Source organism: Garra rufa, chromosome 2, assembly GCF_049309525.1.
Source record: "Garra rufa chromosome 2, GarRuf1.0, whole genome shotgun sequence".
Classification (NCBI taxonomy): domain Eukaryota; kingdom Metazoa; phylum Chordata; class Actinopteri; order Cypriniformes; family Cyprinidae; genus Garra; species Garra rufa.
The window spans coordinates 57,107,781-57,130,655 of record NC_133362.1 but is presented as its reverse complement, the minus strand read 5'-3'; the positions used below and the strand labels follow the sequence as shown (position 1 = coordinate 57,130,655).

General features: G+C 45.6%; 2 protein-coding genes across 2 annotated transcripts in view; one reads left to right on the top strand and one right to left on the bottom strand.

Annotated features, from left to right (window-relative positions):
* Nucleotides 1-22,875, top strand: part of LOC141325997 (uncharacterized) — an 85,411-nt gene that overhangs the window by 5,750 nt on the left and 56,786 nt on the right. The window lies entirely within an intron of this gene.
* On the bottom strand, nucleotides 18,773-20,689 carry LOC141325625 (uncharacterized). Its single transcript, XM_073834398.1, has 2 exons — nucleotides 20,052-20,689; nucleotides 18,773-19,973 (listed from the first exon to the last, which is right to left on the bottom strand). The coding sequence occupies exons 1-2, from the start codon at nucleotides 20,687-20,689 to the stop codon at nucleotides 18,773-18,775; spliced, it is 1,839 nt and encodes a 612-aa protein (XP_073690499.1).

The window sequence follows — 22,875 nt, the reverse complement described above, 5'->3', positions numbered from 1 at the left end:
AGAATCCGTCTCGCTATCCTGTTCAGGTTGCGAGAACGCAGACCTCCCTGGTGATTTATGTAAGAGACTGCCGCTGTGTTGTCCACCCGCACTAGGACATGACAGCCCCTTAATTGGGGAAGAAAATATTTCAGAGCCAGAAATACAGCCATCAACTCGAGGCAGTTGATGTGCCAATCGAACTGATGGCCCTCCCATGCCCCTTGAGCTGGACGACCATTTAAGACCGCTCCCCAGCCCGTCAGGGAGGCATCCGTCGTTAGCATTACGCGACGACAAGGAGCCCATAGAGTGGGACCCAGAGTTAAAAACCGGGGTCTGATCCACAGAGTAAGTGTACGAAGCCCGCGGCGCGTCACTTTTATTCGCCTTAGAGGATTGGCGCTTGGATGAAATCCTCTGGCTTTTAGCCACAACTGAAACGGTCTCATGTGTAACAGCCCCAGAGGAATTACCGTGGAGGCTGACGCCATGAAACCTAACATTCTTTGGTACTGTCGAACAGTATGCTCTTGGCCTAACCTGACTTTGCTCATGGTATGCCGAATGGTCTCGATTCGAGCGGGAGACAATTGTGCCCGCATCGTGATCGAATCCCAAACGACCCCTAGATAAGTCGTTTTCTGGGCAGGAGAAAGAACACTTTTGCCAGTGTTGACAGCTGGAAACAACGGAACATCTAACATTTCGCTGGAAACTTCTGCCCCCCGAAACACACGAAGTGGCGGGGAAGGAGAGTTTCTGTGAGGGTATCGGGAAGGGGCGAAAAGATCTACGTTGCGCCCCAAAACCCCGCAGGGGGCTACCCCCACCAGATTGGGCGCCGGACCATCAGGACTTCTTCTTTCTATTAATGATAGTCCTGAGGTCCGGCTTGGGAGGTTGTTGAGCGTGGCGAACCCTCCAGTTCCCACGAGGGGGAGCGCGCTCAGCCACGCTCAGCTTTTGAACCTCCCTGGGTTTTGAAGGACCGGGGCGAGGCTGGGTGGCAGACAGCCCCTCCCCTTGAGTGCGGCAAGGAAGAAATTGGCCGAACGCTTCCTCGTGTTTTTTCACCTCCTTATATCTGGCGACTACTGAGTTAACAGAGTCGCCAAATAATCCAGAGGGAGAAATGGGGGAATCTAATAGGAAAACACGATCTTTTTCTTTTATTCCTGTTAGATTTAACCACAAATGCCTCTCCGTGCTGACTAAAGCACCCATAGAACGGCCGATAGCACGGGCCGTCTGCTTGTTCGCATGGAGAGACAGGTCTGTGGCTCGACGAAGCTCCGAGAAAGCTTCCTCGTCGATGGTACTGCCCACACTCAAGTCCTTCAATAGGTCAGCCTGGTACGCCTGCAACACAGCCATTGTGTTCAGTGCAGCACCAGCCTGACCTGCAGCTTGATAAGCTTTACCCACTAAAGTTGATGTTATACGGCAAGGTTTAGTGGGGAGGGTAGGTTTCTTCATGGAAGATGCCGAAGCGGGAGAGAGATAGCTCGCAAGCGTCTCTTCAACCCGAGGCATCTCCTTATACCCGCGTGCATTCGCACCCACGATAGTCGAAAAAGTCGACGTCGAGGGCACAAACACACGAGAAGTATATGGTTTACTCCATGACTTAGACAGCTCGTCATGGAGGTCCTCGAAAAAGGGGAGAAACTGGTGTTGCACTTTCTCCCCTTTGCCACCGGACAGAAACCTATCCTCAAGTTTACTACGTTTGGGGGTCTCTTGTTCGCGTGGCCAGTCAAGCTGCAACCTGGCCACAGCACGAGTAATCACCTCAATCAATTCCTCAGTGGATTTACCTCCGCGAGAGGAAAGCTCAGAAGGTGGCTGCTCGTGCTCTGACGAACCAAGAGAGAATTCATCCCCCTCATGAACCGAAGAAGCACCGGAGTGCGCTTCGATTTCACGAGGAGGAATGTGAGGATCTGGCGACACGGCAAGAGAAAGGGACGGACCTGTCTCTTGCTCATGAACCAAATCCATATGAGAACCCCAGGATGTTAATGTGGGTGCGGAATGGAAATAGTTCAGACGGGAGCGAAGCATTTCAACTGTGAGAAGATCACAGTGCTCGCACCCGCCTTTCTCTATCGCCATAACCGCATGTTCTTCCCCCAAACAAACAAAGCAGTAATCATGTGTGTTTAACTCGCTCATAGGACGAGAGCAAGGAGGCACACAGCGCTTACCGCTTTGTTGACTCATTCTCTACTTTCAAACTGTTAAACACGTTGAACAAGAGAGAGAGAGAAAAGAGAATGAAAGTTCTGCACACTGACTGCTGAAAACTAACTCCTAACAAGATCAATAGTTTGATTTGAGAGAGAGAGAGCGTTCTTGCCACACACATGCACAGAATGATCTGAAGACAAAAGACCTGACGATGCACCTGTGGCTCATCTATTTATAGCCTCGTGTCACGGTGCGCTCTGATGACGTCATCAACCGAGGCTATAATACCTCCGGGTCAATTCTGTTGACGTGTTACACACATTATTCACAGCTGGTCACGAATAGAGACGTTCCCAATGCGCTTAGCAGCGCAGCATCGACTGTAGCTCTCAAAAGGGAACACTGAACTCAGTCTGTCTGAGGACAACAGAAAGGCAACATGTGTGAGAGAGAAACAGCTGTATCCTGATCATCCAGAAAGATTTGATCATTGGTATCAGCTGTTGTGTGGAGACAGAGTGTGTGGACGCTGTTACTGGGAGATTGAGTGCAGTGGAGAGGTGGATATATCAGTGTCATATAAGAGCATCAGCAGGAAGGGACGGGGTGTTGAGTGTATTTTTGGATTTAATGATCAGTCCTGGAGTTTGATCTGCTCTTCTGAAAGATACTCATTCAGACACAACAAGATAAAGACTGACCTCCCTGTGAAGCCCATCAGCAGTAGAATAGGAGTGTATGTGGATGAGAGTGCAGGAACTCTGTCCTTCTACAGCGTCTCTGACACAATGAGCCTCATCCACACGGTCCATACCACATTCACTCAGCCACTCTATCCTGGGTTTGGGTTAAATTATTACGATTCAGTGAAACTGTCTTGATGATTCAGAACAGACTGATGAGATGTTATGATCTTAGTTCTCCCATTCACCGGCCATTTGACCAGAAAACGAAATCACGGTCAATCTCACAAACGGCTCGTTTGTCTTAATTATGCTTTTAGATATAAATTTGTCTCGTTTACAGTAAAAAAAAAAAAAAACAGCCCAAGTTGCATTTTGGCAATAGTTATCCTTTAAATAAGAATTGCCTTGTACAAAAACATTGGGTATTTTTTTTTTGCAATTCGTCTGTGAAACTATATTTGCGTGTGTGTGTGTGTGTGTGTGTGTGTGTGTGTGTGTGTGTGTGTGTGTGTGTGTGTGTGTGAGAGAGAGAGAGAATTTGTAATTTTCTTTTTAGAATTTACAAATCTTCAATCTTTTCATCTTCAAAAATTACACATATAGCATCATTGCAACACCAAACAAATCAATCAATACTCCTATAATAACAAAAATCAATCAAAATTCTAGATTTCACCAAGTTAAAAAACAATGTAGCAATGTTGTGTACTACATTCAGCTCGATTTTCTTTCTCCTGCTCAAATAAATTGCCATCTTTGCTTGCCCCAACACAAAATTAAGCATTTGAAACACATTTTTTCTTCAAAAATATTATCAAAAATTAGTTGCTCAGTTAAAAGCACAGAAAGAGAAGTTGACTTGATATCTGCATTCTCAGAGTACAATACCCTCTGCATGTACAAGTGTATACAGACGGTTCAAAAGATCCAGAACATCAAACAACTGGGGCTGCTTTTTTAGTCCAAGTTACTCAGGGATTAAATTTCTTTGTCGCTACGACGGATTTCCGTTACCTGCAACAAGTCTATGACAGATTTCCGTCAATTAGAGGAAATGAGGGGAAAAGAAACGTGTATATACGTATACGTATAAACGTTGTTGTTCTGACGGCAAACCAAAAAATCATCTTGGCCGCGTCTGCAGCTTCTCGGTGAGAACATAGTGACGCCACTGGCATCATTCACAGTTAGTTATTTAACAGAGAACACAGAGCAGAACTAGAATTTCTGCGCTGGTATTAAAACACATTGGAATCTGTAATTTGCACGTGCTTTTGAGTCCTGCTTATTTAAAGTGAAAGAGAGACTCATTTGCGCACTCTCTTATAGATTATTGTCTATGCGCCCACAGAACGCGAAAGGAGAGTGACAGATTTAAACAATTGTTAAGGGAGTAAGCAAATGTAATATTGATTTAATACAACAGTTCAATAACAAGAAAATGTTAAATGACTTACGTTGTCTGACTATATCTCTATTGCCTGATATTACTCTATTTCTTTAAATGAAAATATTTATAATATATTTTAAAATATATATTTGTAAATGAACAGCTCAGCCGCTGTGCATCTCTAAAAGCAAAACAGCGGTGTTTCAGTCATGAATGAAATCGCGTTTTGAACGAATCTTCAGTTCATGATTATCCATTCATAAAGACAGTCACTCGCTTCATTCCCGAATGAATCAGCCGTTCAAACGAATCATTTGTCTTACTGCAACCTGCTGGCGGATTTAGTGTCATTGTAACGTATACTTAGTTATTTAAAACGTAATATTTCTATATTAAAAAAATTTAATACATTTATCTCAACATGAATTTATTTGCACTTATGCCACCTCTGAGCCTCATTAAATGTCTGAAATTGCACCTACAAGCCACTTTTGTGTTCATTTGTGCCACATTTGTAGTACAAATTATTTTTTATTAATACTACTTTTATATGATTGGTAATTTAGTTGTCTTATTCTGCTAGTATATTGTTTTAATTAGAAATTTTACCGCAAACTTGCAACTAGTTAACTTTCTAAAGAAGACGCAATCGCGTTTGCTAAGGGTCGGGACTTACAGTAACATCAACACACTGAAACTATTGTATTCAGAATATAAAATATTTTATAGCACTTTTTAATCTGTGATTGTGTGTTAAAAGTGTTCACGAGATACCAACCTTTCGCCAGCCGTCTTCTCTCCACAGATGATCCAGACAGATGTGGTGTGCACAGAGGGGAGGGGCTGTGTGCGTGTGTGTGTGAGGGAGAGACGCGTGAGTGACAGAGATATGAAGAGAGAGCACAGGGAAAGGAAATGCAGTTGAACGAATTCGCTGCGTGTTTTAAATAGCGTACAAAAGAATAACGAAATGCAATATGTGACGGTCGGTATTGATTTATTTATTTTTTTGGTGGGTGTTGAATCTGTGGCGGTCGGTATTTAATCTGTGGCGCACCGCCACCAATTCGTCTATGTGTGGGAAACACTGCTGCAAACATGGAGGCCTGCATATAGGGCCCTATTAGCACACTGTGCTTGTCCTCTCATTTGCTACCTCAAACTATATTCCATTTTGCTCTAATTTGTATGAACCTGAACCGATCATTCAATTTTCATTGTTAAAAAGTTTACTTTCATTAAGTCAAAATACTAATTACACTATAATTTAACATTAAGCTACAGCTACATGCATGGCAACTAAATTACTCTGACATTGTCCTTACCGCTACTGGCCCATAGCTTGACATCAACAACCCACTGTTTAAGCATGTCATCAGAGCAATGCAACTGGTCCTGCATCTTTTTTAGGCTCCCCATTACTTCCAAGGTATTTTCTACTGTCTGCAAAACAGTGTAAGGAGTGAAATTATCTCCTCATGGAATTAAAACACGGGAACTCAAAACAGCTGCCATGCAATAAAGCAATAAAACTACTAATCTGAAGAGGGATCTTCAAAGAAAGCAAACAACCCCACCCTGACCTACCCCCCTCTCTTTGCCCCCCACTCTTACACCTTTCTCCCCAAAGGCTTTTGCTGAAACTCACTAAGAAGATCCACATGTTATATCTTGTGAATATATTGTTTTTCTCCTTCATGTTTGGTATCATTTTAATGGTCTCTGTGTGATTGGTAAAATGGTCTCAATTTCATAGCAGTCACATATACTGTAAGAAAGATTGAAAACTTCCATAGAATTGGGTTTGCTGCCATGGGGTGTGTTTTTCCTTTAGGGGCAAATGTGAACCCCCAACCAGGTGCGAGCCTGGGGTTGCGAGAACTCCTGAAAGACCAAAAGGTCTTTGTATTTTTACAACTGATTAGAAGATTTGTTTGTTCTGGTCTGGACTATATAAGGCAAGTAATGAAACACCACTTTGGGATATTTGTAGTCAAAACCCCCACACTGCGGCTCTGGAGCTAAAACCTCCGGGTCTCTAATGCTGCAGTGTGTCTCTCTGTCAGGTATGCATTTCCTATTCTTAGATACATCTTTGAGTCATTGAGGTTATGTATTTATCTAAATTGAAACTGAATTGGATTCTCGTTGTTTAATTGTGTAATTGGCATGATACATTTTTACCTGACAAATAAAATGTTATATTCGGCTATTCTGAGACTGCTGAAATCATTATGACCAGTAACTTGCGAGGATGCTTTTGTGCGCATAAATATACGGCCAGGATAAGACAAACTGGAGGCTCAGGAACGAAGCAGTTGGCGTGTTCTGTGAGACCTCCTGATTTCTGTTTATCACTGGAGTTGACAAGTTGTGTAATGGTAAAGACTAAATAACCTATACTTTTTGTAAAAGCAAGCAGTAGGCAGCTGACAAGAAGATATTAGTCCCCAACAACCTCTGAGTAATTATCAGACTGGCGATTTTATGTTACGAGATTGGCGCTCCGGCCGACGCCGACTCAGACGACATTAGGTTCCCAACGAACGAATAACTGAAAGTATAGCATGTCCAAAACAATCAGGTATTTAAATTATGACACAACACAGCAAAATCCCCGGTGTTAATTTAACACTCCCAGTGTTAATTGTGGACTCATATATACACTGGCTTCGGTGTTGAAGTTAACACTGAAGCAGTGTTAAAGTTAATGAGATAATTAGGTGATTAACAAAGTGACGATTGATCGTTATAGAAGACACCTGATGTTAATAAGCAGAATCACCAAAGGAGAAAACCAACATTTTTAAGCAACCATTATAGTGGTCAATGTTTGCATTAGTTAGGCTCTTGACCCCTAAGTCTTCAATATTAGGTCTTGTTTGGCAGCAATTACTGAGTTGTAACAGCCAGACAAGCCAAGAGCAAAAGTCATCAGATGGCATTGACTGTGTTTGACATAATCATCATATAGTGACTTGAGTATTTTAGTTTATTTTAATTTAGACACACAGACTTGAAGAATCAGCGTGAGAATCACAACAACGGTCACAAAAAGCGTGTTGTAGCCAATCAGAACTCATCCATGACTCCCATCATGCATTACGGCATGAATAAATGATGAGAGTTCAGAGTTGATCTGTTTATCTGAATATGCCATTTGTCACCATTGTTGAGATTCATGGGCTGGTTCTTGATGTCTATGTGTGCCAATATAAAACACTTTTCTAAAACAGATTGTAAAATAATCTTTACAAAAAGTATAGGAAGTGCTTGAACCTCTGTGGACTGTCAAGGCTATTACAATAAGCAAAAAAATAAATAAATAACATATTAGATACTTTGTGATTCATGTTAAACAATGAAAATGTTAAAACATAATCATCACCTGACGACATGAGCTTATGTCTGGCTGTTTTAAATCAAACACAGCAACAAACTAAATCTAGTATTAAAGATTTACGGGTCAAGAGCCCAACTAATGCAAACATTGACCACTATAATGGTTGCTTAAAAATGTTGGTTTTCTCCTTTGGTGATTCTGCTTATTAACATCAGGTGTCTTCAATAACGATCAATCGTCACTTCGTTAATCACCTAATTATCTCATTAACTTTAACACTGCTTCACTGTTAACTTCAACACTGCTTTAGTGTTAACTTTAACACTGAAGCCAGTGTATATATGAGTCCACAATTAACACTGGGAGTGTTAAATTAACACCAGGGATTTTGCTGTGAACTAACCTTATGATCAGCATTTAAATTTACTATTGTAATTTGAATTTAATAAATACCGAAAATTGGAGTCAGATTAAAACGGAGCTAGATCAAAAGTGAAACTAAATCTTGAAGCGCTGTGAAAAGACCGAACATGCAATAAACCTTCAACCAGCTCGTTGCACTGCTGGTTGTTTTTAAAGTGCACAAAAAAAAAAAAAAAAACTCACTGGTTTGCTCTCTGGAACCTGTAGAGTTTCCTGTTGCCATCCACTGAAACAGCCACCATTTTAGGGCTACAGACTGCACAGAAAAATGGCTCCTTTCCCAGAAGTTGGTTCACTTCAGAGCTGCAGTACACGTATTGCAGAAAGCTCCTCTGAAAAGCATCTGCATTCACTTTTCCAGGCTGAAGTAAACAAATATAGTACAGCTTTCAATGACAATTAACTTCAAGATCTCCAATTTTTTTTGTCAATGTACCTTTTCAAATCCACAAAGGATTCGAATGACAAATGCTGTCTAGTACATTTCTTTAGTTCAGTTTATGTCAGAAACCTGAAATATTACAACTTCATATGTAGGCATAATTGAATTAACGCCCTGCTTAGACTTGACTCCATTTTTGCCACACTATCCAGACTTACACCTACTTATAATAATAAATAATGTAATTTGTCACCTTCACATTTTTACTCACTCTTCCAAATTGCTTTGTTCTCTGGTCCAACATCGCTTTGAAGGCTTTTACTGACATTCCCGGAGCTGCTGTCTTCATAGCTTCAAAGGAATGGAACAGATCTTGGTGGAAGAGAGTCTGTGCTTGCATGGTAGCGGGCCAGTAACCACTCCTTTCAAAGTCATTGACTTCTGGAGCCCACTGCTTATTGCAATGTTTGCATGTGAATGTGAAGATTATAACGCCCTGAGAACATGAAAGACAAAAGTGTGACCCTGGACCACAAAACCAGTCTTTAGTAGCACAGGTATATTTGTAGCAATAGCCAAAAATACACTGTATGAGTCAAAATTATTGATTTTTCTTTTATTCCATAAATCATTTGGATATCAAACAAAGATCCTACTGTAAATAAATCAAAACGTATTTTTTGATTAGTAATATGCATTGCTAATGTAGAAATTAACTCAAATTTAATGTTGATTCGGATATAGAATCGAATCTAAACTTCAGGGAAATCAATTTAGAATTAATAGTTTATATTTCCTGACCGGTCGTCCACCGAATCGGTCAAATCAATACACTTTATCAATTCCAAAGTCTATTCACGTTCATTGGCAGGAGCGTAAATAAACTTAAATATTAATTTGGGAAACTAAAGCCAGGTAGCTTGATCTAGGCAAAATAGTACTTTGTGAACACAAAAGGCAAGACAATTCTCTCAATGAAAACAATGATTTATTGAAAACTACACTAGGATTACAAAACTAAACTACTCAAAACACGAACACATACACACACACATTCACACGCACACTCATACAGTTTCAGAGATGGGATTTTATGAATTTTGAGAAAACCCAAGACTTGTTATATTACTGTTACTAGCTTCTCACATCGCAACCTCAGAAAATCATCAAGCAGAGATCTAACTTAAACAAACGCACCAGATTTCAACAAGAAATAAGAGACCTTGTTTACTTGCTCTTGGCCGGAATGGGGATTCCGTCCGGGCTGGAGGCTCGTCTCAGCGGATGACTTGGTTGGTTGCTTGCTAGCCGGTCTTTCGGATGACGTCTTTCGGGAATTCCTCAGGATGAGGGTTGGACAACCGGAGTTGCTCTCAGAGTTCGATTGGCGCCTGGGTTGCGAGGCGCGTAGGCTCTGAAGGTTCAAACCGGGATGCGGAAGTCTTTTGCAGTTTCTTGTGAGTTCTGGAGGGCAAGAATGCCTTGTAGTTGGAACGAGCAGGCGATCTTCGGCAGAGAAAGTTTAGAGTCTTTCAGGATGTTTCAAGGCTCTTCTCGCTCAGTTCAATCAGGTCAAGTCGGCACTTCAAGCACAATTCAAGTCAATTCAAGCCAAATTTCTGGTTCGGGTCAGTAAGTTTTAAAGGGTCTTCCTAAGTACCACCCCGAGGGCTGCGAACCAATGGGGTGGTCACGGGGCGGGGTCCCGCACCCATGCCACTCCTCCTGGCATGTAATTTTATTTGGGATATAGATTTCTCTGCGATTTAGTTATTAACTTCTGTTAACTAGCGTAATGCATACAATACACACAAAATGAAATTCTCATTCACTCAGACAACCTGCAATCGTTATGATCTTTCGAAAGAGACTAAATACAGAACTATAAGGTTACACATGGGATACACGCTAAATAACTTGATTAATTAAGGCACAAGGTATAGTAAAATACATGAATACACGACACCCATTGACATACAGAAAGGAGGGTGTCCTATCCTTTTGCATAGTAAATTCGAGTGATCGAAATAGCGTTCTTGGTATCTTTTTTTTTCTGTATCATATTTGTCCGCACATCCTTTGCGCGGTGGGGTATTTCTGGGTTTTGAGTGGAAAAACCCCACGCTGCTTGAGCGGAGGTCAGTAAGAGTTCGGCGGGCCAGAACGGGCAATCTGGAATTGATCAATGTTCTTTGTTTATTCGTGACTCAGTTTATGATGGTCTCGGCCAAAGTGCGCGAGACAACTGGCTCTTTGTGGAATGTCGAGGGGGGAAGACGATCTTTGGGGAATTGTCCTTTTCCGGGAGTTTCACCAGGATCAAAAAGATTGTAGTCATGAATTAGCGATTAGCTAGTTTACGCCGAACACAAATCACCGTTGTCTCCCTAATGGGATTAAGTTTATGGCCGCTCTGCTCCCTGCGGCGTAGCAAACGGACCATCAGGTAGACATCGTGACGCCAGTGTTTTCGCGCCGTTTCGGCAAATGGTTCAGACAAAAGAATCTGGATCTTCACACGGAGTATGGAGATTTGTTCATCACTTATGGTTTTGCGTAACTAAAATCCTACATAGTCCCCCTCTTGGCTGGCGATGTTCCTGGTGCAAACATCGGCAGACACTGGAACAAGAAGGCAGGGAGAGAGAGAAAGAGAGAGAGAGAGAGACCAAGGCACTCATAAAACACAACAACATCTCCATCACTCGCTGAACTCTGGTGCAAGACTGTAGCTATTTGTGGGTATAGTAAAGGGTTTTCAAACGGTATAGGGATCGTTGGCGGGGCCGTGTGACTGGGGTTTCCCTTGGGTCGGTTCTAATAGTCAGTGGATCGACGGGGCGGCATGGGTGTGATCTCAATTAGATTCGTCGCGTTCTCGAGCTCGGGTTCAGATTCTTGGGTGGTTTTCTCGCGGCGAAAAATGCGTGGAACGCCGGAAGTACATTTATTGAGAGACTCTTGGACCGCGCTTACTCGTTTGTGGAGGAGGAAGGCGAGGGTTAGGGTTACTGCGTATCCGACGATGGTTGAGACGCACAGTGCCGTGTCGGCGGCGGACCAAGATCGAATGATTGGGGGACCGGCGGGTGGAAGGCGAGCGATGGCTTCCAAAGCCGTGTTAACGGGAGTTAAATCAATTAGTTGTAATCCTTCTACCTTGATCCTTTCCTCCAACTCAGGATCGAGGTCAAAGGAATGCTGTTTGAAGAAGGGCGAAATTTCGAGCTCAGCTTTATATTCCTCTTCGGGGAGGTGGTATAGTGCCAGGTCATCGATGTGGAGAATTGAGCCTTTAGGAACCTTGACCCAGAGGGTTTGGTTCGGCAACGTAATACGGGTAGCCGTGTCGTGCTGGTCATACGTCAGGGTAGCTGTACGCACTGAAGTACTGACCAGCCACTGGTTCCCAACAATTTCGGCTTGGGTCTCCTCCACCTGAGACCGTGGCATAGCTTCCGCGGAACAACTGGTATCGGGTCGGATGGATTCGAGGCCGCAAATACCTTCGGTGTTATCCCGGACAAAGGGTTTACTTGGACATAGATAATGAATATCTTTGGTAAGCGTACACATTTTGAGGTTAGGGGCCAGATACAACTGCTCGTTATTATCGTGGTAGGCGACGACCTCGGGAGTGTGTATTTTGACATAGGTATCCCTTTGCCAAAAGCCCACGTTCACGACGTCCTTTAACCGGTAGATGTTATTGGAGTCAATGATGGGTAAACTGAGGAGAAAGGCTATGTCTCCTGCATCTGGGTCGACATACAATGGGATGGCGCTGCCCAGGGAGTAGGCGAGATGGGCTTGAAGGGGATTAGCGGGACCAGTGGTCGAGGCGGCTAGTATGTCTTGGACTAGGCTTAGGGGTATTAGGTAGGGAGGAATTCTGCCCATGGCTAAACTGTCAATTGAGGAGCTTATCTCTCTTAACATGTCAGTCATGAGATTGGTTAACAATTGAATTTGAGCTAGGTCGTCTTGCACGACCGAAAACAGCTTATTGAGGGCATGGATTGTTTGGTTGAGCAGAGTGCTGTGGGTGTTCAAGACTGTAATGGTGCCGTTCAGTGATTTTCCGAAAGTTTGTAGGGCCAAGCTTTGGACTAGAAGCTGGTGCCGGATGTCGGGTATTTCGGCTTGGATCTCACCCACATGTCGTCTGACTGTGGCCAGGTTTACCGCATTGGCGGTAGTCATGCCGATGTTAAACAGAGTTCCTACAGCCGCGGCAGCTCCCAACAGGGCGCCCAAAAACCGTTTGGAACGTCGGTTGTACCCGCTTAACTCAGCTTGGGTTACGGTCATTTTTTGTAACTGGCGCAGCATGTGTGTCACATCTGCTTGTGCGTGGGCGAAGGCTTCCCGAGTCCAACGGGTGCCTGCCCACGTGGTCTTAGGAGATGGGAGGGTGTAGTGTGCTCGGAAAACGTCGCGGGGGTTGAATCGGACGTACACCTTTTGGGTGTAGGTTTTACAATTAGTGATCAATAATCCCGGTTGTTCGCGGAGTACGATCCCTGACGCTGGTCCGAGCGTGGCGACTTCTGGTTGGGGTACGACCCCGACTACGCAGAGCAACAGGACGGCGAGTCTGAACATCTTCCTGGTAACAGAGAACACAAAAGGGGACAGTTAGCTATGAGGACCATGGGTGGCGGAGCCGCCTTTATTGTTAACCGAGATTTGTGACAATAGTTTGCTCATAATTTGGCGCACAGTGTCAGTTCCACCTTCAGAATCTAGGCTCAAAGGAAAAATGGGTTAAGTTTTGGTGGGGCCTAGAGGAAAAGGAAAGCGGAAAAAGGGAAAAAGGGAAAACAACACACAAAGACGTTAAACGAGGTTAGACGTCTGGGATGATCGTCTCCTCGCAGAGAGGCGGTGAGGACAGGTGTAGGTGGTTTGTGTTGTGTTTGTGAAGGGGGTTGTGTGTGTTTTCCTAGGGGGATAAAACAAAACAAAAACATACAAACAAAACATAACAACTTGTGTTAGCGTGAGATGTGGTCTGGGCTTGGTCTGTGTCAGTTGGTCTGGTCTTCCCCCTCTTCTGATCTGTTGGAGCCCCAATGTTTCTTGATCTGGTTTCGATGTACCCATCGAAGTACTGGTTCGTTGCGGCCTTGCCTGATTCTGATTCGGTAGGCAACGGGCGAGAGCTTGTCTACGATCTGGTGGGGTCCAGTCCAGTGAGGTAGGAATTTCTTTGACAGACGATAGGGCCCGCTTTGCCGCGGCTGGGCAAAGCGGAAGTACCACACTTTGTCCCCAACATTGAATTCCTGATGTGAGGCCTTTTGGTCGTAATAGGCTTCACGACCTTCTGCGCTTTTTTGGAGTTGTTGTTGAGCGAATGAGAAGGTCGTTCTCAGGTGTTGGTGCAGTTCTTCAAGGTACTGGTGAGTGGTGTATGCGGTGGCGAGGTTTGTATCTCCGGGTTGGTACAGCAGGTGTAATGGGAGTGTCATTTGTCGCCCCGTCATCATTTCAAATGGCGGTACACCAGTGGACTTGTGTGGGGTGGCTCTGGCAGCCATCAGTACCAGGGGCAACTTAATGTCCCAATCCTTTTGGTTGGCTGCTACATACTTTTTCAGCATGCTGACCACCGTGCGATGAACCCTCTCAACTTGCCCCGAAGATTTTGGATGGTGGCTTATATGTAGCTTAGCTTGTATCCCGAGCAGTTTCCATACTTCCTGCATTATTTCAGCTGTGAAGTGGGTTCCTCGGTCAGAGTTGATCCTCAGAGGTAGCCCGAACCTTGAAAAGACGTGGTTCATCAACAGGCAGGCAGTGGTTTCTGCGGTGTCATTAGGGGCGGGGAGGCACTCCACCCACTTGGTGAACTCGCAAACCACGGAGAGGAAGTATTTGTTACCTCGGGTTGACCGCGGCAAAGGTCCCACCCAGTCTATCTGAAGGTCTGACCAAGGGAAGGTGACTCCTTTCCGTTGTAGTGGTGCTCGGTGATTTGAGTTTGCTGGTTGGAACTGGCAGCAAACTAGGCATCCCTTCACGTAATCTGCAATGTCTTGCTGCATTCCAGGCCAGTATGCCACCTGTTTCAGCGTATCGTAGGTGGCCTTTGCTCCGTGGTGTCCAGCACATGGGACATCGTGAGCGTGCGCGAGCATAATCCCCCTCTGGCACTGAGGGACCACAAGCTGCGGCGCAGTGAGTGGCTCAGGGACGTATGTGAGGAGACCGTCGCGTAGATGCAGCATGTGCTTGATAGAATGGAGCGTGCGGAGGTCGGAAGACCGTGCTAGGTCGGAAGGAGAGATAGGGTGGTTTGTTGGATCGGAGATATGAGAAATAATAGTCTGTAGTATTGGGTCTGAGGCTTGGAGGGTGAGTAGGTCACTTGGACTGAACTGTGGGGACAGTTCGACATGGGTGGAGGCGGGGCTGTGGTTGGCATTGGCCTGTTGGCGGCGGGTAATAGCGGAGACAGCGGGGTAGGGTGCAAGGGGGGGTGGGGTCCACGCTTCTCCATGCAGTGCACCTGTTTTAGCTAGTGCATCCGTTTGATCATTAAGGTCTTTGTCTTGGCCTGGTTGTCGTGAGTGGCCTCGGACCTTCTTCCAATACACGGTTATATCATGGTTTAGGATGATGGCCTCGCATGCTTGGAATAGCTCTTGATGCTTGACAGGTTTGTTGTTGGCAGTCTTGTATCCATTTTGCTTCCATCCCGCCAGGTGGCATGTGAAGCTCAGGCGAGCGTAGTTTGAGTCAGTGCAGATGAGGAGTTCTTTGATGTTGTGGGATGCAGCCAGCTGCAGCGTGATGAGGATGGCTGCCACTTCTGCATATTGAGAGGAATGCGGGCCTAGTTTGAAGTGTTGTGGTTGGCAGGGGTTGTTGTTGAGCCAGACCACGCCAGCGCCCGCTTTCAAGGTTCCTTGGTTGTTGTAGGAGCAACCGTCGACATAAGCAGTGGGCATGCCTTCGCACACATTCTCATCAAAGTATTTGTGGTTTGTAAGCAGTGGTTGCGCTGGTTCGTTGGGCTCTGTGATTGTGCATTGTGTATCGCTGGAGCAATTCTGGCAAGCTGCAAGTCCATTACCCAAAGCTGATTTGTGGTTTTGGGCATATCGTGCCTCGACGTCGCGTCCTTGAAGCGTCATCAGCCAGGTGGCTATGCGTGCGTTTGTTACCACGCCATCTCGGATTCGTTGGCTGTTGAGGAAAGTCACGGGTTGGTGACAGGTTTCTATGATGACTTTCTGGGCTCCAATGTAGTTAGAGAAGCGTTGAATGGCCCAGACGGTGCACAACAGAGCTTTCTCACAGTCTGAATATTTGCATTCAGGTGGTAACAGTGTTTTACTGGCGTAGGCGACCACTCGCTTGTCTTTGTCATGTAGCTGATATAGGCCTGCGCTGAGGCAATGTTTGGAAAAACCTGCTTCCAGATGGAATTCTTTTCCTGGGTCTGGGTAGGCTAGACAGGGAGCAGAGCACAGACGTTGTTTAAGCTCGCTCATCGCTTTGTCCTGGTCTTCCGTCCAAATGAAGGGTTCATCTTTCTTGAGGAGAGATGTGAGTGGTCGTGCAATGTCAGAATAATTTTCAATGAACTGTCTTGAATAGTTGCAGACTCCCAGGAAGCTTCGCAGCTCAGTGATATTAGTGGGGGGTTTTATGGTTTGGATTGCTTGAGTGCGGCTGGATTGCGGTTCGATTCCTTCTCGTCCAACAAGGAGGCCGACATAGTTCACTTTGGTTTTGCACCATTGGCCTTTGTGGAGTGCAATTTTGGCACCTGCTGTAGTCAGTTGATTTAGGACGTGGTCGATTTCCTTTAGATGGTCTGCTGCGTTGGTGTTCTGCAAGAGCAAATCATCAACATAGATTATGTTCCCTCTGGCTCTGGCATCAGGGCAGGCTTTGTTTAGAAAGATGTTGAATTCAGCTGGTGAGTTGGCATAGCCGAAAGGACACCGCGTGAAGGTATATTGTCGGTTGCCAAAATTGAATGCCAGCTTGTGTTGGTCGTCTGGATGTACGGGAATGGTCCAAAATCCGGAGGCAACGTCCATAGTGGATAGGATCGTGGAGCCTTTGATTTTGGGTATTTCTTGGTCCAGTTGTGTCATGGGCCATCGTGACAGGGGTACCTGTTTGTTCAGTTTACGATAGTCAATAGTAGGCCGCCATTTGCCGTTAGGCTTGAGAACTGGCCAGATAGGTGCAGAGTATGTGCTGTTGCAGGGGCGGATGATTCCCTTTTCTAGCATGGAGTCGATGATTTCTTGTACCGACTCATATGATGCGATAGGAATTTTGTACTGGCGCACATATGTGGGTGGTGCACTTGGGTTTGTCGGAATGCGCACGGTGTGGATGTTGGTTAGGCCACAGTCCAGAGAGTCCTTAGCAAAGGAGTCTTTGTATTTATGTAGGACTTCTTTGAGTCCCTGGCGCTCAGCGTCGCAGTGGAGGGCGTCTGCTTCCTCCAAGATCTGTTGGATCTGTGCGTTGAACCCGGGGTAGGGTTCATCTGTGGGTTGTGTGTTTAAAGAGTTCTGAGCCATGAGGGTCACTTGTTCTGCTTGTGCTGTCAGAGGTTGGGAGGAGACAGCGTAGACTGCCAGGTGTGTGTCATCGGTCAGCTCTGAACGACAGACGCTTTCTTTGGATACAGGCAGCACAGATGTGATGGAGATAGTTCCATGCGGTTTAGTGAAGACTACGGCATCGTCCTCTTCGTCTGTCAGCAGCTGGGCTGGTATGGGGCCTATGATAGGTACTGTTAGCTCAAAGTCATGGAATTCTTGGCTGATGAGCCATCCCACGTGGCTGGCTTTAGAGAGTTTGATGTCTTGAGCCGTGCAGTTGTTGACCAAGACGTATACGGAGCGGGATGACACTTCCATGAGGGGCGTGGCTTCCAGGGTCAGACCTAGCCTTAGGTAGGTCCTGGAAGGATGGAAGAAACCTAGTTTGCTGTTCAGAGCTTGTCCTGGTCGCATGTTCAGGCGGACGCTGACGCTCTTTCTGTAGGCAGGTATGGTGACTTCCTGTTCGTTAATCATGGCACAGGCGTCCGGCACTGTCTGACCAGATTGAAGGTTTTGTAGGTTGACAGTGGGGTTCAGTTGATGTGATGCCGGGGCCCAGATGATGTCATTCACCGTGTCGATGCAGGCGTTGAGTCTGACAATGATGTCGGCTCCAACATATAGTTCGTGAGGCAGATCAGGGATTACCAGGAAGTAGTGGCTTAGCAGCCGGTTGTTCCACTGTATGTCTGCTGCACAGATTATTTTGGAGGTAGCCATTGTTGTTGATTCGGGACTGAGAGGGAAGCGGCTATGCTTGGAAACATGTGGCAGGTGCTTTTGTCTCTGCTTCAGCGTTTTGAAAAGGCTTAGACTGATGGCTGAGATCTCAGTCCAGAGAGCCAATACTGCATCGGACACAGGAAGGTCCTGGATGTTTACAGCAGTTCTGATTTGGGGAGGACCTGAGGTTGAGTCCCACGTCTGCAGTGCGCAGAGAAAAGGGTCGAGAGCTTTGTTAGTTGCAGCTGGACTTGGGCTTGGCTCTGACCTTGACCTTGCTTCGTCCTGTCGTAGACGATGGTCGGTGTCTGTGGTTTGACACTGCGGTGCTTGTGGGTTTACTGACTGTAACGGGAGGGGCTCGCGGACCTGTGTCCACATCTTCAGGTGTTTAAAGTCAATTAGAGGTTCAAAGCGATTTAGCAGGTCTTTCCCGATGAGAAGTGGGTAGGTGTTTAGTGGTGAAATGTAAACTGGGTGGATGAGATCCATTGGTCCTACAGTTAGCTGGATCGGGGCCACGTGTTTGAGTTGCAGGCCCGTGTGTGAGTATGCTTGGAGGTTTAGTTCACACCTTTGGAGCTTGAGGGTGCTGTTTGCTCTCCTGTTTCTCTCTTGGATTTCTTCCAGGAGTTCAGTTGACATTAGAGTGATGTCTGCTCCTGTGTCCAAGAGGGCTTCCACTTTGATGTGGCGTTCGATGATGATGGAGAGGTAGAACTTTTTAGCTATACCCTTCTCGATGAGGTCGCCCAGAAGTTGAGGCACTGGAGTGTGGGGTGAAATGGGTAGACTATGGAAACTGGTTTGGGTTTCTTCAGAGGCATGGCAGACAACCAGAACGGCACTTTCGGGCACTGTGGTGGTATCGTCAGCAGGTGGTGATGGGCAGCTGCTAACATCCACCGTGCTAGGTGTTAGGTCGGTGTCACCCGCTGGAGCGGGGTGTTCGGGGTGACTTCCCTGTTCACCTGTGGTTGAGATGGTTGCAATATTTTGAGGGTGAGGTGCACGGGGGTTTTGGTCTGAGGTTTGTTGTGCCAGGTGGGTGCTGTCTTGTTGTTCTGCCGCTAGTCAGGCCGAATCTGGTTTTTCTTTCTTTTCCCATTTCCGATCCTGCTCTCTGCTCTGGAAGAACTCTTTCATCATCATCTTTAACAGTTCTTGAGAGTCAAGACTAGTTGATGTCTTTTGCTCTTGTACAGTTTCTGTTTGGGTTCTGTCAGTATGGAATCTCGGTGGGTTTTTCCGACGGTTTCTTGGGCTGGTGGCCCCAGAGCGTGACTGTCGCGTCCCGTTGGACCCTCCGTTAGAGTCCCAAGATCCTCTGCCTGAGTGTTGCGAGTTCCATGATTTTTCCCATCGGCCTTCCTGCTGCCGTGGCTGGTTCCGTGATCTCTCCCAGCGTTGTCCAGTTGATGACTGTCCATCCCAGCGGTCGTTTTTTTGTTTTGGTCGGGTGCCACTTTGGAGGTTCCGTTCCTTGTTAAGTGAGGATGACTTCCATTCTTTGGGTCGTGGCTTGACGCTGTCTTGGGGACCGGCGCCCTCCAGTGCCATCCCTTGACTTTGCGTGTTGATGTCAAGAATTGCGGCAGGTTTGGAGCCCTTTTCTGAAGCCATTTTTTGCTTGGCGTAGGCTTTGTGTGCCAAGTCTCGCAGTTGCTGAGATGTCATTGTTCGTGGGCATGCTAGGACGCCAAGGTGGTGGCTTACCCCAGGATGGAGATTTCTGAGGAAGAGAGTTCTGAAATTCTGGTCCTCTTCCATGCCCGGCTCATTGCGAGCTCCGAAGTATGATCGTCTCAGTCGGTTGTAATAAGCTTGGGGCGTTTCGTGACGACCCTGCTTGGTCTCCAGGGCGGCCACCAGTCCTTGCTCTGATTCAGGGTCTGCGAACTCTTTGATGAGGGCTTGGCGGAGCAGATGGAAATCAGTCTTTGTGTGTGAAGGCTGTCGGTCCAAAAAGCTTCGTACCTCAGGGCTCGAAGTCGATCGCAGAAGATAAAGTCTGTCTTTGTCCGTAACATTGGGTCTCATTTCTAGATGAAATTCTAAGTCTTTCAAGTAGGCGTGGACGTCTTGAAAACCTTGAGCACTCGGGGAAAACTTGCTTATGTTTCGAGCCAGCTTGTCGAGGTCTTTTAGGTCCAGTCCGTGCGATGCTTGCAGGCCGGCCCGTGGAAGTTCTCGTAGCTTGGGTGTGACGTAGGTCTCTTCGGAGGGAGCTGGTGAGGGTTTTAAAGTTGCTCCCTCCCCCTTTTGTTCACGTGAGGTTCCAGGGACGGGGGACCCAGGCCTGCTTGGTAGGGGTGAGGCCGGGGCCCGTCGGGTCCTGGTTGGCTCGGGACGCAGCTCATAAGCGTGTTTGAGTTCATCTCTGACACTTTCAGCTTCTTCTTTTATGTCGTCCAGCTGTTGAGTGAGGTAACTTAGTTCAGTCCTTGCCTCGTTCAAATGAGTTTCGAGGGCTTTAATTCTGCTGTTCTTGTCTTTGAAGTCCAGTTGTGCCTTTTCTAGTAGCTGTTCGGCGTACCGGAGCTTGTCGCTGACTTCCGTGTAGGCTGCCTTTGCTTGTTCCATTTCTTGGGCGGTGGTCGCCAGAGTTTCTTTCAGTTTGTTGATCTCCTCAGTAGTTCTGGGGTTCGTTCCGTCGGACCATTCCTGATGGTCTTGAGCCTCCAGTTCAAGCTGTCCGATGCGTTGTTGTGCGCTTTTGAGCTCCTGCTGGAGATGGGCGGTTTGCCTGTCACTCAGTTTGAGGGAAGCGATGAGGGTGTGACTCAGGGAACCGGTGATCTTGGCTAGCTCTTTGTGTCCATAGCTTTGGCTGGGATCATTCTCCATGATGCCTGTTATGTTGTTGTCCAGTTGGTCTTGTGTCTGATGTTTGACAGCTTCGGCGGCTTTGGGTAAGAGGCTGTCCGTCATGGCGCTTAGCCAGATTTCCAAGTCCTCCCAGTGGCCAACGGGGTCTGTGGTGCGAGACATGTTTCGATGCCGCGAGGGGAGACCAAACCACTGACTGACACAGACCTGAAGGAGAAAGAACAAACAAAAAACAAAACAAAAAGAGAAACAAACAGACAAAACTGGAACAGGGGTGTGAGTGTAGTGATGTCAGGTGTAAGTGGTGTCAGGTGTAAGTGGGGTCTGGGCGTGTGGTATGGAGGTGAGCGTGTTTCTCCCCACAGGTGGTTCGCTGGTGTGTAGCCTCCAGCTAGTGTCGCTTTGACGAAGGTGAGGGGAGGTGTCACGGGTGTTGTAACTGAAAAAGAGAAAAGAAACAGAAAAGAACACACAGCAGGGCCGGCGTGGTCGGCTGCTTCTCCTTTTCCTAAGACAAGAGAGAGAGGAGACAACACAAAGAAACAAACAAACAGGGAAAAACAAAACAAAAACAAAACAAAAAACTGTGCACTTAGGGAAAGGCAGGAGGAGAAGAGAGAGATTGGGGCTTTGCCCCGCCTGGACTATGACTGCTATTGCAGCTTCCTCCGGGGGAGGAAGCGTACGATAACAATGACAGTGTCGGCCTTGCAGCTGGTAGAAGTGACACTGTACACCAAACAGAGAGTTTCTGCTGACGGCTTCACGACCGGTGCCTATCGACCTTTGCTGTACTCAGTGGGGCCTTATCTGTGGTAGTTCAGATGGGGAGAAGAAGGGAGAGTTAAACACGAGTTTAAATGACAACCTCAGGTTGACTGGGTATCGATTAATTGTCTTTTAACAGCCCAAATTCTCTGCTTGCATGATTTTCACAGGCACAATTGAGGAAACAACAGGTCCAACCCAGAGGAGAACGGTTAGAAGGAGAGAGAGAAAGGAGGGAGTGAGGGGAGAGTTATCCAATCAGAGCGTGCGGTTTTGCTCCCGCCCGTCTAGAAATGTGACCGGTCCTACCAGGACGATTCAAGCTTTGCTTCACCGAATAAATTTATGTTTACATTCAATAGTGATGGTTATAAGACTCGATTGTGTAATACTTGTTAGTGTTTTAATCAGTGGTTGTGATCAATTAATCAGTACAAACAATTGAAGTTAAGGATAAGAAGTGACTATTGATTGAGAAATACTTAGTTCTTGTTTCAAATCGCTAAACGACTGTTTCTGTTTTACAATTTTGAAGACCTCATCAAAATCAGTCAAGCCACCGTCATGTTACTGCTCAAATGTGCATCATATGACATATGATATGAGAGTGGAAAAGCAAAAATTAAAAAAAAAAAAGTTTTATTAAAAAAAAAAAATATTTTTATTTTTATTATGATTAAACTTAAAAATCAGAAGTGTTAAAATTATAAATTAAATCAATTACTTGATTAATTAATTTAAAAACATAACGTAAGCATCAATTTCAGAATTAAAGATCAATAATCTTAAAATTAGGAATTAAAGTTGAACAATCACAGTTCAAAATTTAAAGTTCAAGATGTAAGATTTAAAAGAAAAGGAAAGAAACAAAATTCAATTTTGTATAAGTTTTCCACTTGGAAATGACAGGTGGTGACCAAACTTTAATAATGTCACATTAACTTGTTTACTAATGATCAACATCAAATCACATCAAAGGAATGTACTGTAGCAAGGAGATGTTGTTATTTATCAGTATTGATCAAAGTAACAAAATTAATCAGCTTTAGTATTTGATTGCAAAGCTCACCGCTTGGGGTCTTTGGACAAACACGCACTCAGCAGGAAATGGAGCTTTTAAATCAAATACATGTAAATAGACAAACCACAAACTATAATGTAATTTCGAGATTCTATAATAATATGATATAGTAATGATAATGATTCTGATGGCTGGTTACAGTCGCATCAAGAAGGGACTTAAATTTAAAATGAAATCGTCAGTATTCCTGTCAGATGGGGAGAGCAAAGACCAAAGGGGATCACTGTGCAGCGATATGAAGTTATGAAACTTTGGGAAGTGAAAGTCAGACAGTTAGACAGAACGTTCAGCAGCTTGAGATTAAGTCACTCAGAAAACGTCACACACACTGCTTCAACTGTTACAGATCCACAACAATCGCTATGTGCTAACTGCTATTCCTCAAAGCTAATGGCTTTTACATCAGCTTGAATTAGCTTTAGCTAGCTTAGCTGTTCCGCTGGTGTTTACGATCGTGCAAGGGCGGACTGCGCCTGCGCACCGAGGCTTTACCCGGAAA

What these genes read in the sequence shown, in the direction of transcription:
- LOC141325625 (XM_073834398.1), bottom strand. Translation starts at nt 20,689, where the DNA reads ATGTCTCGCACCACAGACCCCGTTGGCCACTGGGAGGACTTGGAAATC. An exon ending in CTCAAACACGCTTATGAGCT is followed by an intron (nt 19,974 to 20,051) that starts GCGTCCCGAGCC and finishes CGTCCCTGGAAC; the next exon opens with CTCACGTGAACAAAAGGGGG.